Source organism: Magallana gigas, chromosome 3, assembly GCF_963853765.1.
Source record: "Magallana gigas chromosome 3, xbMagGiga1.1, whole genome shotgun sequence".
In the NCBI taxonomy this organism is placed as follows: domain Eukaryota; kingdom Metazoa; phylum Mollusca; class Bivalvia; order Ostreida; family Ostreidae; genus Magallana; species Magallana gigas.
This window is the reverse complement of record NC_088855.1, coordinates 24,304,247-24,323,534: the sequence shown is the minus strand read 5'-3', so window position 1 is coordinate 24,323,534 and position 19,288 is coordinate 24,304,247. Positions and strand designations below refer to the sequence as shown.

The 19,288-nt window shown below is 35.7% G+C and overlaps 1 protein-coding gene across 1 annotated transcript; it reads right to left on the bottom strand.

The window, feature by feature from the left end:
* Positions 1–3,381: 3,381 nt before the first annotated feature.
* On the bottom strand, positions 3,382–9,463 carry LOC105317521 (uncharacterized). The gene is made up of 12 exons (XM_034482654.2): positions 9,147–9,463; positions 7,925–8,032; positions 7,606–7,805; positions 7,452–7,507; positions 7,219–7,351; positions 6,959–7,077; positions 6,734–6,867; positions 6,459–6,636; positions 6,141–6,370; positions 5,390–6,043; positions 5,142–5,281; positions 3,382–5,042 (listed from the first exon to the last, which is right to left on the bottom strand). The coding sequence occupies exons 1-12, from the start codon at positions 9,414–9,416 to the stop codon at positions 4,850–4,852; spliced, it is 2,415 nt and encodes an 804-aa protein (XP_034338545.2). The 5' UTR covers positions 9,417–9,463; the 3' UTR covers positions 3,382–4,849.
* Between the last annotated feature and the right edge of the window lie 9,825 nt (positions 9,464–19,288).

Sequence of the window (19,288 nt, the reverse complement as noted above, 5' to 3'; positions counted from 1 at the left end):
AGTTCCCGAGATCAACTCTGGACAAAAGACCCCCCAATTTTCAATTAAAGGGCAATAACTCATAACCGGAAGTGAATTTTAAAAATTTGAAAAAAACGTCTAGAGATATTAATATCATCTACATACCCTGAAAGTTTCATAGCAATCATACAAAAAATGTTCGAGAAATCTCGTGCACAAAATTTGCGGGAAAAAAAAAATAATAATAATAAGAAACAGTAGAATAACAGAAGGGTTTTCCGTTGAAAAACGGAAAACCCTAATTATATTACTTACTACTCTAATATTAACATATTACAGTATTTTCACGGCAGAACTTACTAACTAGTTTAAGCTAGCAAAAAATATTCTCTATTAGTTAGAGATTTAAAACACACGAAACGCATTCCAAAGCATACAATCTTTAAAATTACAATGTCAGCAGTACTTGACTTATTTGTAAGATTCTGGTTCCGTTACGTTCCGCAATATATTATTACCCCTGTGGATATTGGTATTCAACAAAATATATGTAACATGATCATACATTTAACTGTTTACAAAAACCAACACTCATGCTGTCGAATTATTTCATTTAACTAAAAATTAGTAAGTTACATGTATGGGGCAAACCCTGAAGACAGTACCGATTCTACCAAAAGTGTTTGCCTTTCTTTATAATAATTCTGAAATCGGCGAATACAGTTCCCCTCTCTTATTTGTGTGCGTTTTTATCATGACATGTTTCTGATTTATACCCTCTGTCTGAACAATTACCTAAAACAAACATTTCATAAAAACATCTATATCAAGATGGAGAAGGTCTTTAATGGGGTTAAAGATCTCTTGTAATTTATTTGTAGATTTTATTTCATATAAGTTATCAAGTGCCCTCTTGGATGAAAAGGAGAAAATTTATTCAGAGGAACGTAGCGTACCCCCTCCACAAACACCATTCCCACCCCCTCTGCAGCAATAAGAAAAAAATCATTTTCATAGCATAATAATTTTGTAGCAGAACGGCCATACCTACATGTGTAGTTAGGGTCAGTATCCTTAATTTAAGATAGCAATAGCAACGTTTACTTTTAACTACTAAATACTTTATTTTAACTACTAAATACTTTGAGACTAAATTTTAGAAAATTAAATATGCACTGGGTGTCTGCGCCACGACATACAGGCTTTGGAACGATAAAGAACCCTGACTGCTAAATGACTGAGTGTGTAGTAACGAACGTAATTTGAATATTATTGAAGTAAAAAAAGTATAAATCAAAAATAAAATTTTAAACCTCCCCCCCCCAAAAAAAAAAACAATGAAGGGGTTATTTTTAGATTTTATATCCATTTCATTTTAAATATTCAAGGGCCGATGAGCACGAGAAAACTTGGATTTTAAGTCTTATTCTTATAACTTAGGTCTATCTAAACTATAAATTCAATGTTTAAATACGTAAATGTTCATTCACTCTCGAGAAATTAAATTGTCAGCAACTAAGTCTTTTACAGCTTTCAGAAGACCTATATATAGGCCTATATATATTTTCATTCTTGTATGGTTAAATCACTGCTTCTTACTAGTATCTACTGTTGGGGTTTTTCTGGGTCCATTTGGGTAAATCGGCGTACCGTTTCTATATAGTAAATTTTGTATTTAAAACATGACAAATATACAAAGACCAAGGATTTCGTGTTTGTATAACGGAATGATGTTTCGACTTAAAGTAATAGAGCGTGTACATCACGGAATAGAGAATTTGCCTAATGTAAAGACTTATTTACATCACGTAATAAAGTTTAGACAAAAAGTCAAGAATTTTCGTATCAAGTAATGTACTTTTGACTTAAAGTGATAAAGTATTGACATAATGAAAGGATGAGTTAACACCATGTATTAAGGTGTTGATAAAATGTAAAAACGCATTGATATCATGTAATAAAATGTTGACATAATGTAAGGATAGAATCGCGATACGTACTGCGGTGTTGATATAATGTAAGGATATATTGAAAGCATGTAATAAAATGTTGACATAATGTAAGGATACATTCGCCCCATGTAATACAGTGTCGAAATAATGTCATGATGTATTGACCTTTGGTTGTACAATGTTGGCATAACGTAAGGATGATTTTACATCACAACATAAAAAGTTGACATAGTGTAAAGACATGTTTACTTCACCTAACGTGCTTTTGACATCACGTAATAACGATTTGACCAAATGTAAAGATATATTCACACCACGTAATGGACTTTGACACAATGTAATGGTAATTTGACATAATGTACCTATAGTCTAATGCTATAAGGCAGCCATGGCGTTCCATATGAGCAATTCCACAAATTCTCCGTTGAGGGAAGACAGTACCATTGCAACTCAGGTCTGCAGTAGTAAGTTCCATTGCTTTAGTTTATAATCAGACACGTGGCTTCAGCTCATGTGCACAACGAGATAAAAACGAGTCAATATTTGGTGCGTAGATTAACATGACAATACTTAAATTGAGATTTCAACATTGTTTGGGTTTGGGGAAAACATTTAAGAAGTTATTTTTTTAGCAGAAAAATATTGCTTTTTCGTCGTGATTTCATTTTTGCAGTTTTATAATTTTTACATGTATAGAAACTTAATTAATTTTTATTTGCAAAATGATTGAAATTGCTGCTAATTATGTCTTCGTTTGATTATAGTATGACATTAAGAAAGAAAGCCATCATATGGCAAAAGTTCGTATTATAACATTGGCTCTCTTACATTAATGGTAGATATGCTTATCAAAACGTTAAAAATGTTTTATACCAATAACATTTCATTAACAAAAACATTAATTTACTATATTGTCTTTATTTAACTACCCATAATACCGTTTGAATAGCTCAATTAATGAACATGATTAAGAAAGTGAATCAGGCCTACTATCGTTACATAGACATTGATGATTTTAGGCGCATACCTTATCCATATAAATAGATAACCACTTTGCTGCAAAAGGAAGAATATAACTCTTGGTTTCTTTTTGAACGCCCAGTATAGATTGTAGTCAACATGCTATCTAGGGAAAGTCATTCCTGTATTATCATATCACTAGTATTCTATATCGGGGTTGACTGACTGCAAAGTTCACCCGGTAAACATTTCTATGTTTCAGGGATATTTATTTACTTACGAACCTTTTAGGATTTACTAAAGTACCTTTTCCACATGAGAATTGTGAAAGGGATTTTAATATCTTTCGCAAGCTATTTGATATAAAGTTTTAAAATTCATGAAGTCTGTTTATGGACGATATGTGCAGTTTGATTGCATAATATTTGCAGGAATATCAAGACCTATTAATTTTTTGTACTCAATGGCAATACTACATGTATATACATGTACAACAAGACAAGACATCAACTTTTAAAAAGATATTTTATTCAATAAATCCTTCAATATTCCTTCAGAATGATAAATACAGCAATACAAATTATATCTGGCAACAAACAACTGAATATCTAATTGATATTTTGCATTTTAAGATTGCTGTCCTCCATGGACCAATACCCCCGCGTTATGCCGCAGTGTTTTTTAAAATTGACAAACACGGCGAATTGCTAAGATTCAGATTTACGCTCATGGCTCTGAATGCTTAGTGGGAGCTTTTAAAGTATTGGATCAGACCCAGGTAATGCTAGTATCATGAGATCACCATCATCTTCTTCGAACGAGCTCGGCCCCGAGCCCTGGCACACAATCAGGTTATATGGGGAAACCTTTGTAATCGATATGCGGCCTCGACTTGACTAATGGTCTTATTCCTTGGGTTACTAGAAGTACTATGGGTAACCCATGAATTAAGAATATGGCTTTGGACTTCAGCTGATTTTAACGGAGATGAACACGGCGTTAAGATTATGGCCAACCTTTGGACCCGGGTCTGATCGTTTGTTTTGTTAGCGAACTCGGACAAGACAGGAGATTGTGGAGGACAAGTAGACAGAAAAGACAGACAGGGGTATATGTAGACAGAAAGACGGACAGGGGTGTATGTATGCAGAAAGACGGACAGGGGCAGAAAGACAGACGGACGGACATGGTGATTCCAGTATCCTTAGTAAATTTTCAATTTTCTTTGCAAAAGTTATATTGTTGCATCAAAACTATGGTATACCATGTAGCTTAAAACATTTAGATTTAAATAGGTAAAGCTTCAAAACCAAGCTGAGAAGGATATAAAAATCTCAATAGCATGTTTCAAACATTGTTGTAAAAAGCAGCTGGTTAAAAATAAACTTCAAAAATGTTCGTTACCTCTTCAACAAAAAAGCACGGGTGAAAATGAGGGAATGAAATACCCTCTCATATCGTTTCATCAACAAATCGTTACCAAAATAGTTTTCACACATCTAATGATAAATACTATGCCAATATTAATGAAAGGCTCTCAAACGTTCAGCAAAACTGTAGCATCTATATGCTAGGAAATTATTCATTTGATACATTGTTAGTCATATTGCACCAAAATCTTTACCTCTTAAACGAAAAATCACGGGTGAAAATAAGGGATTGAATAACCCGCTTATATTGTTTCACCAAAAAAATCGTTATCAAAACTAGTTATCACACATCTAATGCTAAATTCGGTGCCAATAAAAGGCTCTCAAATGTGCAAATCAACTGTAGCATTCATATGCACAGGAAAGTAATTATCTGATAAGTCATATTGCACCAAAATACTAAATCGTTTTTTTTTTAAAGTTCACGTTTAACTTTTCTTCATCTAAAAATAAACCCCAAGTACATATCGATCAAAACAAGATATGTATTGAAATTAGATTCCCCTCTCTATTCTGTGAATGTTGCTTTCCTTCCTTGGAAGCTTTTTAAGGGTAGTGGATGACCACCTTGCGCCTGACGTGAGGGGGTGTGGATCGGCTGTAGCTGGCAATGCTGCTCTCTGGCAGGCGGGTCTTCCTGCTGGTAGCAGAGGGCGGCTTGGGATACCCCTGCAATCCATTACGTCCAGCTTTGACCATGGAGGCCTGGTTGTTGACAACCAAAGGGGGAAGAGGTTTCCTGTAGTAAAAAAACATTAATTAAATAGTAACAATGTTATCAACCGTCTGATTATCATCTATATGTACTACTTTTACACTTCGAGTTTCTGTCACTTACTTGTCGCTAGCGGTGTCATTGTTGCCGTAGAGCTCCATCAGGCGGTTGCGGCAGCTCCTGGCGCGCTCGGCGGGGGTCGGGTCATTATCCCTGACCACGGCTCTAGTTGGCTCTTTGATTTTTGGAGGCAATTCTGGTGACTGAAAAAAATACACACTCATATAACACTAAAGCCTCACTGACCTTCCATTTTAAGAACATATTGAGCGATTTGTTAACAGATTTTTCATGTCAACAATATCACATACCACTTTCTTTAATACAGCGCAGCGTTCCTTCTTATCAACCCCTCCCATCTTCTTCTTTGATGGATGGCTGCTGGTTTTCCCCTCGCTCTGGGAAACATTAGGAACCCTAACTTTGGTGCCAGGATCCATAGCGGTTTCCTTCTGAGCGCTTTCATCCTTGAGGAAGATCAATCTTCGTCTCTGGGGTACGGCGGCCGACCTTGGTTTGGGCGGTGGATGGGGCACTATATTCAGTAGGTCGCTTTTGATCGGTGGAGAAACGACCTTATTGTTTGCAACAGGCTTAGCACTAGCATAACTTTCCTTAGGTGGATTTTGAACAGCGCTGTTTTTCCTATGATCCACATTTGGCTGTGGCTGAGGTTGGGCGGCCGGGCGTTTGACTTTGTGTTGAGCAGCAACCACAATCTTTGCTGGAGAGGTTGCACGAGCAACTGTAGCTTGCTGCCCACAAGCTGTGCATGCTGGACAAATAGCTTCCGGCTTTGGGTTGTCCTTAACAGGAGGATCGTGTTGTTTTCGTCCAATGAATGGCTTTTCGTTGCAGTGTTTCTTCTGAATGCGTTTCTCAACGACGTGATTTTGCTCCTGGACTTTACCGTTTTCTGTTTCCTTCTTGTCTGATTTTTTAGCTTCTTGCTCTGTTTCCAAAACCTACAAGAAAGCATCACTTCAGAATACATATCTTTACATCTATCAACGGATGGATATGTAAACATAGTATTTGATAACCATTATTTACGTAACATACCTTCTGTATCAACCAGAGTGGAACTTTTTTGCTAAAATCAGTGTTTTCTCCTTCTCGAATCCTCCTATCCAACATGGCCTCTATCGCCTGCCTTGGGTTAGGACTTGTTTGAGCATTGGTGACCTTTGTCCTCTGCTTCCTGGTGGGTGAGCGGCGATGTGGGGGAGGGGAACCTTGTGGGTTGGCTTTCGCATCCACTGGCCATGTATTTGGGCGTTTGGGACTGTATTCTAAAATAAACATTCATTCTGTTAAATTAGAAAGAGCTGCAAGTTTTATTTTAGCTAACAATATAAATCAGACCAGTTAAGCACTTACGTCTGCGACTCTTCAGGAAGACTGTCTCTCCGGCCTCTTGGTTCAGAGTTACGGTTCCCGTGACGGCCGTTTGTCTTTGTGTGGGTTTTTTGTAACACGCCAGTTGGGGTTTCTGGCCAGAGCTTTTCTTGACAGCAGCACTGTGTTTCTGCTTTTCTTCGGATAAATTCACTGAAGGCTGTGTCATAAAATACAATAATTACAAATACAAGTCATGTATATAATATTACAGTGTGGTGTTCAAATCACAACTCTTCTGCAGTAGTATTACCCACCTCCACCTGTGGACGGTTCAGCTGTCTGGGGATGGGTTTCTTCCCAGTCAGCCAGCAGTCTCTCAGCACTTCTCCAATATTAGGGCGATTTTGTGGAGAAAACTGCAGCAATTTTCTTATCAACGTCATACATTCTGTTGATTAAAAGCAAAGACTTGAAGAGTTTTTGTTATTTTGTGGACGGAGATCATTCCATCAAAAAGAGGTAATTGGGGGAAATCTTACCAAACGAAATGTTTCGTTCAAATCTCAGTCTTTGCATCTTCATCTCTTCCTCCATCTCTACTAGCTGCGCGTCATTAAATGGCAGACGACCATTAACCATTGCAAACAAAATGACCCCCCTACAGAAAAAATAATACATAATTGAATATTTAGATTACACTTTTTTTTTATATTCATGTATTGTCTGCTATCTTTAAGTATCGTAAATAAAAGAAACAAGTGTTTTCAATTTCAGCAAAAGACTTAAGCATTATACGTACAGACTCCAGATGTCAGACCGGAAACCATTGTAGCCATTTGCTCGGATCACTTCCGGAGCCGTGTAGGCAAAAGATCCACACGATGTACTAAGCAGTGTGTCTTTTTCATCATAACGATAAGAAAACCCGAAATCTGAAATGGTGTATTATAAATAACGGTATCAATTTTATCTGGTTTTGTTTTGTTCACATTTTCAAAATACTTTATTGAAAAGAAAAACAAAGTTTCTTACCAGTCAATTTTAGATCACCGTTTTCATCTAGCAATACGTTTTCACATTTTATATCCCTGAAAGAAGAAAAAAAACAATCAGGTATGCAAATCTCTCTCTCTCTCTCTCTCTCTTTCTCTCTCTCTGCTATCTAGGTAAACTTTACTTATCTTACCTGTGAACTACCCCAGCATTGTGGATATGCTGCACTGCGCTGCACAGCTGGCCGAACAACCGTCTGGATTTCTCCTCTCCTATCCCCTTTTGGTTTTCTCCAATGTGGCGATTTATAAGATCCAACAGGTCGCCATTTGGACAGTAGTCCATCACGATGTACACATTATCTCGTGTGTTGATGGATTCAAAGACTCGCACCTACATACATGTACAAATTAGGTTTTATAGTACGTGTTTAGGGTGTTTTATTTATAATCATTGATTAATTCCCTTTACCGAGTTTCCATATTGTCAAACTAACAAATGGATAGACTTACCACATTCTTATGTGGTTGAAGTTGGGAATGATTCTCCAATTCCCGAGGCAGAAACTTGGTGACGAATTCCTGGGCCACCGCTTGTTTGTTGACGACTTTTATGGCAACCTTTTGACAAAAAAATAAAATTACACATTTAAAATATACATAAAACATGGGGCATGACATGTTGCAATAAGTGATTACATATAAACAGGATAAATGTACATATACAGTAGGACAGTTTTGTATAGTAATATAATCATAATGGAATGATATTGTGCACATCTATGCATGTATCTTACTGAATGAAAAACGGTGATTTTAATTTCACTAATGATGTTATGCTATACTATAGAATATAGTACACTATGATAGCGGCTACTTAGAGCTACATAATTTATCTTTAATGCAGCTCAGTTACGTACTGTCATTCACTATATACAATAAACACCCCCCCCCCCCAAAAAAAAAATCTTTTAAGTTTCAGACTGGCACTGCACTGGCGTCGGAAGCAAACTGAAAGGGGGGGGGGGGTAGACTAATCCTCAGAAATATTGAAAAAAAAACCTAATGCCCAAAATCATGAAATTCCTAATCAGTGGGGGGGGGGGGGGGGGGGGGGCTAGTATGCTTATGACTCCAACTACTCAATATTTCCTGCGAGAAAAAGTGTGTGGGGGGGGGGGCCTGAACCCTCTATGATGCTATGTGCCTAATGGCTAGGTCTAACTTTGCAAACCCCCCCCCCTCCCCCCGGTTCCGACGCCTATGCACTGCAAATCACGGATTTCGTCCTATGTCAAAGTAATACCGTATCTTTGAAGTATATATAATAGTTATCTACTGTAAACTTAGTCTCACAAAAATATGTACATTTTCATAAAAGCTGAATATGATCAATATCTTTAATATTTAGAATTGCCTTCATATTATTATAGTGATAGTGCACTGAAACATTCGTTCAATGTGACTTGTCCACCATAGAAAGGTTGCATTTCAATTGCCTTCGATCTTTTAAGGTATATGTTTATCAAACAGCGAACTTTAAATTACATTGCAATTAAGCTTTGCATTCAAGTTTGCTACATGTAGCGTAACTCAGTTAAATTCAGTTCACTTCATATATTATTTGAACCTTTTGAACTTAGACGACACTCATGATACAGTCTATATGTCAGAATCTATCTTTTCAGACTAGGGCCTAACTAATTATCTAATGTTTATCAAATTTAACACATACCGTCAGAGCATTGGTAGTTTCCACCATATCTGCTAAGGCCTCATTCCGGGCCAATTTGTTGGCCATGACTTCAGCCAGCTTTACTTTGGCATAGGCTCCTTCGCCTACAGATTTGATCACACGATATCCGTGATGGTACAGTTCCGTTTTCACAGTATCCGTGGAAATATAGTTAGGATCGCGAGGTGCGATTTCAAAGATGTGCACCTTTCTCGGAGCAGACTGTCCGCGCGCTTTCGCTCCCGCTCTATAGCGGTCTTCTGTCTTCATTTTCAAATTCGCTCTATCTTACACAACAATGTCGCTATGTATGATTTCCCGAAATTCAATTAACATTATGACGTCATGGATTTATGTGACGTCACGTGTCATGGATAGTTGGGATAAAAGGGAGGTCTCGTTTTATATAAATTTTACATTTTTTTATTATATTGTACACGAAACAAACAAACCAAAAAAAATGGGAAAAAAATATTTGAGTTGAAATATAAATAAATATATGTCTTTATTGGCATAAACAAATTGTGTTTCACTGCATCGATTTTTTAAATAAATATTTTTTAAGCATAGGTGCTCATTTACCCCCCCCCCCCCCCCCCCATGAAGACGCTCATACAGGGTTTGTAAAGAAAAAAAACTATCTTTTAAATTAAAAAAACAAAGACCTACATTTGTTAAAAGGCTATATTATTATAAATCTTTCATTTTTCAGCTAAGGCTATCAAGATCTTTAGTAAAATTCTTGATCCGCACATATACAGTATATATCTTAAATATGGTTGAGATATTTTTTTTAATTCGTGGCAACGAAATAAAATTCGTTCCCACGAATAAAAGTCGTTCCCACGAAATAAAGGTCGTGACAGATTTTATCTTGACAGAAAAACCTGATGGCATGAAAAATTAATGTCACTGTGCTCATTGTGAATCTTACATTTAAAAAATCAATTTAATTTTGAAGGTGGATATTTTATATAAAAGTTCTATAGTTATTTAATAACACGTACAATAGTGTACCATATATAAATTTTGATATTATATAGCCTAGACATGTATTTTACATGCACACGTGAACATTACCGGGGTACCCGGTACAGCTATCTAGAAGACATATATTTTGCTATATTTTGCGTGTTATAAGATTTCTTTAAGGAATGAATTCAATATTTATTTGTTTTATACGATATAAAATGGTTTGGGGCAGTTTACGCTTTATAAACCGCGAAGCGGTTTATAAAAAAGCGTAAACTGTTTCAAACCATTTTATATCGTATAAAACTAATAAATATTGAATTCATTGCTTATAATTTAATTTTTTTACTCTGAATTGTAGATGAAAACGGTCATTTGACCTTTAAAATGACGTAAAATTGTACAAAATTCAAACGTAACGTCAGGCGTATTGATACGTGCTTGACGTTATTCCTACTATGACGTAGGCAACATTCTTTATACGATATAAAATAATTTTTTAGCCAATCAGAAAGCGCGTTACAACCAGAATTAAATTATTGTAAAATGAATTTCTTAAAGAACTATATATGATAAGAGTTAAATTTGGCCCCCATAAATCGCCATTTTTTAAGTGTTTCGGGTACAATAAAATGTTAACTAATTTTTTAGAAGAGTTGATATAAAATATATTTTTCATCTATTCATTTGATTTATTTGCACTCACTGGCAGTATATGACGTCAGAAGTGACGCCATTTCTATAATTCAACAACATCAGCCAAAAATTTACATTTTTCTAATCTATTTACGAATGGGAAATATAGAGCGCATGCTTGAACAAGAAAATTTTTTTTGTCACTTATTAGTCTTGGCTAGATACATCTCTGATTAAAATACTTTATTTGTTCAAGAATGCGCTCTATGTTTTCGGAAGGAAAAACTGCTTGAAAACAAGCTGTTTTACGCTAAAAATGCAAAAATGGCGGGAAAAGGCTGTATTTACAATGTCATATTTCTAAATTGTGGGCACTTGAACCAAAATGAATATTATGTAAATACATCACATACATATCTGTACTAAGAAAACAAAAAATGATAGTAAAATTATAATGTTCATTTTAGGGGGCCATTTTAGGCCCTTATCATATATAGTCCTTTCTTTTTTATTTACGCGTTTTACTTCATGGATTCAAGTCCCAAATTATTGATTTTATCAGACGTCCATATCAACATAAAAGATAGGAACTAAGAAGTCCATTTCAGTATATCGTAAGAAGTTATATTTAGTTCTGCTCAATTTTCGGTAACGCAGGTATGTGTACTAATAAAAGTTGAAGGTTTTCCATTAGATAAAGTTAAACCCCTTTGCCTTCTTTCATATAGAAAATGATGGCTTGTAAAACGTATTATTATTGTATTCATGCAAGTTATGAAGGTACAATGTAGCGACCATTGCAAAAAAAACTTGTATATGTATACATATTTTTTTGTTCGTCAAATTGATTTATTAACATGTAAAACACAGATCAGAACCACAGGCACCTAAGTTTATTGCATTGTTGTTGAAACAATTACAGAATTCGGTTTTCAAATGTCAGCGTTTCTGAATAAAACTATGAAACAGCATGCATCCAACTTTGAAGTTGTGAGTCATGAATACAGTACTTCGTTTAAAAAGAATTACTCAATTGTATTTGCGGCATCTTGAATTTGTGGATTTTTAGAAGGGACTAGCGTGTGCGGCTGATTATGAGCATTGCCTTAATATCATAAAACAGAAGCAACATTGGCACAGCACGGTTCTAGGACCTACTTTGCATTCGCAATACCAGCCAGGTATATAGGACTGATTTCTGTTTTACCCTTTTCAATCCAACAATTGCGTTTTTTAAGATTCATGGCAAGATTGCATTTCAACATGTATTAGGTTTAAAAGATTCTCATTCTGATTCACATAAATGTCGTAACTACCCTGTTCGCTAACATTGTCTTTTACATAATTTTAAAACTTCTTGTTTCAGCTGATACTGTGGTGGCTCAATTTTCGAAGTATTCGTTGGTAGCCCCCCCCCCCCCCCCCCCCCACTAATATGCATCCTTAACGAAACTGAAAACTGACGCATCCACGAAATTACATTCCTACGAGTCAGCAAAAAACCCACAATCCACGAAAATCGGTCCCCACGAATTTGAGTGATTCCACAGTATATGCCAAAATCTCTTAAGTATTGTTCTGATATGACGGGGAAGTCTATTTTGACATCTGATGCTTCTGCATCAAGCTTTACTTAATATTCTTTCTTTGTAATTTAAATATTTGACACCTTTTCCATAACATGATTTGGTTAAGATTTCATTATTAACATTTGTTAAGCAAGCTGTTCGTCTTGTGGTTTACAAGAGGTGGTAAATAAGGCTGCGACAATTTTGACATAGTCTCCGATGAATGGTAGTTTTGAATTAGTAACAACATTGGAGAGAAATTTCCAACGTTTTAATCTTCTGTTAGCAGACAGCGCCAGACACTGCACCCAAAGAACTGACAAGCATTGAGCTATTGGCTTCTACTGTTGTATGCTGTTTCATAAATGCTGGCATCTCACACTAAAAACCGAAGTCTGTAATTGTTTCAGCTATCACGAAACACTCAGTCAAGAATGAATGTCATCTTCATATGATAAATTATTCAAATTAATCATTTGATATTTTTTTTTCTAGATATGCAGTGAGTGACAGCGGTGAAACCAACTGAGCTATTCAAACCTTACAGGTGTATCACGTATACTTATGTAAACCACTACTTCTATAATACCAATAAGTTTTAAAATCTTTTGTAAGTTTTTTGTTTATTTCGACCTCAAGGCAGGGTTGTCCCTAAAAATGCTATCTTAATTTATTCTTTTTATCAAAACCTGTCAAAATATTGATTTCTATATAGGCCAAAATTCATGCAGAAATACACCATTTTAATGCAAAAATGATGTCTTAGCCAACTTTGAAGGTTAATTTAAGAATTACAATCGCAACATGCTAGGTTCTAAATGAAAATTCGAAAAATTTAGAAATACATGCATGCTCAGTAGAAAATATCAAATGAACTTTGTTTTTAACAGTGATCTTTCTCCGGGAAATCGATTACCCCTATAGGTTAATTCTTTTGTTACATACAAGTGTTCCTTTACATAACACGCTATCGCGGGTTTTGTATATTTTTTTCCGCAATGTATCTTAAGAAATCATTAAATTGGTTGAATTGAATATGGTACAGAGAGAGAGAGAGAGAGAGGGGGGGGGGGGTAGTGGAGAGAGTAAACACAGCTATCATGAGTTTAGTTATTCCTCTGACCCGATATCTTAAAAAAGATGACATTCAATTGCAAATATATTGAGTTTTATTCCGTTACCTTTCAATATAATTACAATAATCATGAGATATTTTATACAAGACCAAAGTTGGTAGTTCTGATTCAGGGCCTGATTGCTATTCAGAACAGTTTCCAGCCGCTAAAGGATGACCGCCAGTCCGGGTTACTGTAGAGGTCGTAGTGACCGTTGCTTGGGTGAGTACGTACAAACGCTATATCGCCCTGATTCACCTCCACAACCACAATACCTGTAGTACTTTTTACACCATCGGTACCAAGCGCGTCTGTATCTGTAGCCCCTACAACTCTGGAATTCACAACAAGATGGGTATAAAGGTATCCTCCGCCCCAGCAGTGAAGAGTCCACGTGAACACGTAAACGCCGTGTTGTGGAGCGGAGAATATCCCAGAGTAGTGGTTATAATGGTTACCGATGTTTGTTACAATGGTGTCAAATTTGATGGTTTGGTCTTTTCCTGTGTTTGTCCGATATATCGATATGTATGCAGAAAAGGCAGCGTGTTCTGTTGGATAAGAAGGCGGGGTTCCTGTAGTGCGTACAAGTACAGAAACAATCATAAAATACATTTACGTACTTCTCATCTAAACGTTGCAACAGATCAAAACCTAAAAAGAAATTCCACTTATTTATTTACATCTACCAAGTAATATTTCGTAGTCAATTCATAGCTCTATAAAACCAGCAAGACCGAAATCTACACGCCCCGTTTATCGATTGCTACGATCTACAGCGGCTGAAACTGACAAGAAATTGACAGGACTGAAATTGACAAGTCCTGGTTATCGATTGGTCGAAGCCAATAGCGACCTCAGAAAAATCACGGACTGCACGAAATAATCATGATGATGTCAGACTCAAAGTCCCACAGGAGACGACTTGGCTTTTTCTTTTAGCTAATGTACATATGTACATTTACAGTAGTTTAGTTAATTTTACTAACTTTTCATAATCAATTTATTAATTAGTGAAAAGAAAGATGTTTATATAAATAATAAAATGCTTTCTTTGATGATTCATGCCGATTATGAAGGTAACGAACATTGCAGAAAAAATTTACATGTATTTTTTCTGCAATGTCCTACCTTCATATCCCGAATGAATCACCAAAGAAAGCATTTTATTGTTTTAAATAAAACAAATAAAAATCAACCAAAAGAGAAATTTACCCGTAAATTGCATTCACACACTATTTACTTACATCTAAATGTATAAACTGTATATACAATAAATTATTTTAAACAAACCCCACCTGTGGTCGTCGCACTCCTTTCTTTCGGTATGTATGGTATCCTTTTTAACTGTCCGACTCTACTCTCCGTCACCATGTATCGTCATTAAATTATCAGTTGTCGATGTTTCGGAATTCTTATTAATAAGCGTGTTTTCTTTCGGAACATCAGTCTGGTTTGATTTGGTCTTCAGTTCGTCAAATTCAAATTTCGGAAAATGGTCTGTAGATTCTAATTCTACTATCCTGGCTTCCAGTCTCTCCATCCGTCGGCTAGAGGTCATAACAATGGCTTCCAACGTCTTTAGCCTCCTTTTCAGCTCCCTGTTTTCGCCTTCAAGTTTGATTTTCAACATCATGTCCTCATGGTCATTGTTTGTTTTGTGCTTTGCAAATCCTTCTTTAAGGCTTTCCACGATGCTCTCTAAACTGTCAAGCCTTTCTCTACAAGTTTTGACAGACGATAGTCCATAAGTATTCATGAATAAGTGAAATAGAATGACAAATTCAGAAAGTGCCTTGAATTGTGTTCGTATGCAACTCAAGTAGACTGTGTGATTTGGTTCGATATGATAAGCATTCACCTTTACCATCAAATATGATAAGAATTATTTCGGTACATTGCATATTTTCAATTTTCTAGTTAGCAATTATTTACCCAATGTATTTTTTCATGAATGTCGTAACAACAAGATTGCACGTTATTGGCACACTAACCATGCGTTGGATTTTTTTTGGTTTCGTTTTGGGTTTTTTCTCCTGAATTCCAAAGAGATTCCTTTAAGGATTGTTCACTTGCTCCAGACATTTACGGATAGAAATTGCAACATATCTGAACTGAACTTTATTTATTTTACAACGATTGATAAACAAGCTCTACAACTTATATTAATATCTCTCGTTGGCACGGATGTTAGCGCGAGGGGGTCATTGGTGTGGGAAGAAGCCGGAGTACCCGGAGAGAACCCACGTGTCCCAGCGGGTGACCGCCATACCCTATCACATACAACCACTGTCGATCACGGGGATCGAACTCGGGTCGCAGCGGTGAAAATTGCATCATATGAAATAAAGAGATTACTGCATGGCATATAGCGTCAGTGTAAGTTTATACATGTATATGATATAACACATCACAGGATATTTTTGATCTCTCAGATTTCTAGTATTTTAATCTATATACTGGTTGAGCGGCAAATAATGTAAAGGCTTCGATGAATTGTAACATAGGTCGTGCAATTTTATTTTAGTTTAATTTTATTAAAACCAGGTTGCACCTTATCAGTTTTCATTAAAACGATTGACCCTTCCCCGTCAATGTAATCATAATCGTGATGTATATTTACATCTTTCTTTTAATGAATTAATAGATTGATTGATAGTAAAATGGAAGTTAAATTAACTAAATTACTGTTAATGTAAATCAGTACGTTAGATAAAAGAAACAGCCAAATCGTCTTCAATGGAAATTTGAGTCTCTCATCACATGACAATTTCGTGCTATCCATGATTTTTCTTAGGTCGCTGTAGGTTTAGACCCATCGATAAATGGGGCGTGTCGATGCTATGGATTAACTATAAGTTTCCATAAGAAATTGAGGGAACCTTACTCGGTAGATGTTAATATATGTATATTAAGCATTGTCACAGCGCATGAGCACAAATTAAATATGAACGTCACCACGTGTTTGGAGTAAATTTATTTTTGTAAGATTAAATGAATCTTTCAATCTTACATGACCAACTTGATATGTACTTTTGAAAAATAATCATTAAATTATATCTACTCCTTAATATAAAAAATTAAAGTTTCTGGTACTATACTTTTAGTCGCGGAAGCAAACTAAACTACATGTTAATATTGCTGTTCCATGTATGTTTCATATCCCCGACTAAGACTTTAGAGCGTCTATAATAGCTATACGGCGACGACACACATACCGGTAATTACATTTTAGTAACTTTACTTTACCATTACTTGTGACATTTGTATGTTTTATTTAAACAGAGCACCACAAGAACCTAGCATTCACAGCTTTAGAAAATAACGCGAATCGGTTCCTATAAACAACGCAGCTTCGAGCAATGTAAATTTATTTAATACATAGATTGTTGTAATAAACCATGTGTTTATATATTATCAAGATGTGTGAGTATATAGTGTGATAATATGTGTTAATATATTATTTATAATATTTGTTAAAGGGGGCCTATAATTTGATCTTATCGATATCAACATTTTTTAAATCAAAGTAGTCTCTGAAAAAGCATCCAATCGGACTCGTTCGAGATGTTTCATTACCGGGAAAAGATTGGTGAAACGACCAATGAAACAGTTACGTAACTACTTAGTTATATACAACTTTAAAGTTACCTCGGCTTGTTACTGCGTCGGGTTTTTCTGTCAGGGCTAAAATGTTTGAAATTAGAAATGGTACGTAATATTTGAATTATGATATCTTTTACTAAAGTGTCGCATTATGAATACATACAATCAAATTGACCAACACCACCAAATAATGCAATAATTCTTAATTTTAGTTGTAAACAATCCATTTCATTAACTTAGTACAGTTTCCATCCATTGAAGGATGATCGCCATTCTGAGTGACTGTAGAGATTTCCGATGTGAGTTAGTGTAGGATGAGTCCGTACAAACACAATATCGCCCTGGTTCACCTCCACAACCACAATATTTGTATGACTTCTACTATTAGAAGCACCCTCTGAGTCTGTAAGCGTAGCACCAACTACATTAGAATTCACAACAAGCTGAGAATATATGTATCCTTCTGCATGACAGTAGAGATTCCACGTAAATACGTAAACACCGTGTTGTGGCGCGGTGAATATTCCTGAATGTTTGTTATAATGGTTGCCGATGTTCGTTAAAATGGTGTCAAAGTGAATGGTGAAATCCTTAGATATGTCTGTTTCATAATGAGACACGTATGCAGAAAATGCAGCACCATCTGGGAATGGGTTGGGGGTTGATTGTATCCCTGAAATACATCAATGAATCAGTACTGTCCTACAGTGTGGTAAAATAAATGAAATATTATCAAGTACACGTTCATGTTGGTTCTTAATTTAATATCTTACCTGTCAGAAGACGTTTTCCTTTCGATGCACTTGGTTTTTTCTCTGACTGACTAATTTTGCGTTTTACCGATGCAGTTTTGAGTTGTATCATCTTCTCGTTACCGTGAGTTGTCGGTGGATTGGTAGTCGTGTTTTCTGTCATTAAATCGTCTGTTTTGAAATCTCCAAGTAAAATACTCGAATATTTCTTTTTGAACCCAAAGTTAGTGTTGGCTGAAGACATTATGGATTTCAGAAACCAGTTTGAAGATTCTAAATCTACAATCCTAGCTTCAAGTTTCTTCGTCCGGCGACTCGATGTCAGAACTATTTCTTCTAAAGATTTCATTCTCCTTTTTAAATAAATATTTTCGTCTTGAATAGCTTTGTACATCGTGTCATCTTTGGTTTTTTTCCGCTTGAAGGTTTTCAAGTTTCTCATTTAGGTTTGTCAATAGTTTTTCTAGATTATCAAGCCTCTTTCTGCAAGTTTCACCCGACGACAAGCCATCCAGAACAACGTGAAAGAGGACGACTACAGAAACTGTTGTTTTAAGTTTCGCCATTTTTCTTTGCACTAGTTACGTTCTGTGTGAGGTTTGGTTCGGTTTGATAAGCATTTATGAACTTAATCTAGATTCGTTTAAATGATAAGAACTCTTCATGGAAGTACACCAATTTTTTGTATTTTTTTTCCCGAAGTTGCTTGTGTAACGAACAACATTGACCTGTTTTAAAAATGATCCTTGGTCATTTTTATAATGTTGAATACTGACACCAAAGGCGTTGATCGAATTATCTTTACATTGATCAACTTCAGTTCTAAATAAAAAGTCTGTGGAAAACATAAAACATTCAATGATAAGGCCCCGTATTATCACACAAATCGAATGCTATAATAAAATTCAAGTTCTGCCTGGTGAAGACTCGTCAGATATTTATGACCACTGGTTATTATACTGTCAGATGAATATCTTAATTTTCCTTTTGTTTTGTCGATTTGCCAGAAAAATATGTTTAACGGACGGTGATGTGTTGGACATATGTACAGTCATGTCGGTTTCTTAGATACCAGTATTATTGTTAAGTGAAATAAATATGATATCATAGAAGGGGATAATCATTGCTTTCCTCCAAGTTTCATGGGTGCTGGAATAAACAAAAGACAAAGCGGTTAATTGTTCAAGTTTTAACTATTAAATCGGGAGATTACATTTTAATGAATGTGCTACTGGTCTGAAGTTTCTATTCGTACACGCCTTGAGGGTAGAGCTCGCTACCCAGCAGGCTTGTTTCAACGTTGTATCAACGTTGAAACAACGTCACCCTTCAACGTTGAAATGACGTTGAAAATTGGTTGAATATGAATTTTGAATGGACGTTGAAATTCCGACGTTGATTCTACGTTGATTCAATGTCTTCTGACGTTTATCCAATGTCTAAATTTGGTTGAAATTTGGTTGTAATTTCGTCATTTAGTTATATGTATATAG

Coding starts and splice junctions, on each gene's coding strand:
- LOC105317521 (XM_034482654.2), bottom strand. CDS start 9,416: ATGAAGACAGAAGACCGCTATAGAGCGGGAGCGAAAGCGCGCGGACAG. Junction 7,806..7,924: donor TTCAACCACATAAGAATGTG/GTAAGTCTATCC, acceptor ACATGTATGTAG/GTGCGAGTCTTTGAATCCAT. Junction 7,078..7,218: donor CGGTCTGACATCTGGAGTCT/GTACGTATAATG, acceptor TTTTTTCTGTAG/GGGGGTCATTTTGTTTGCAA.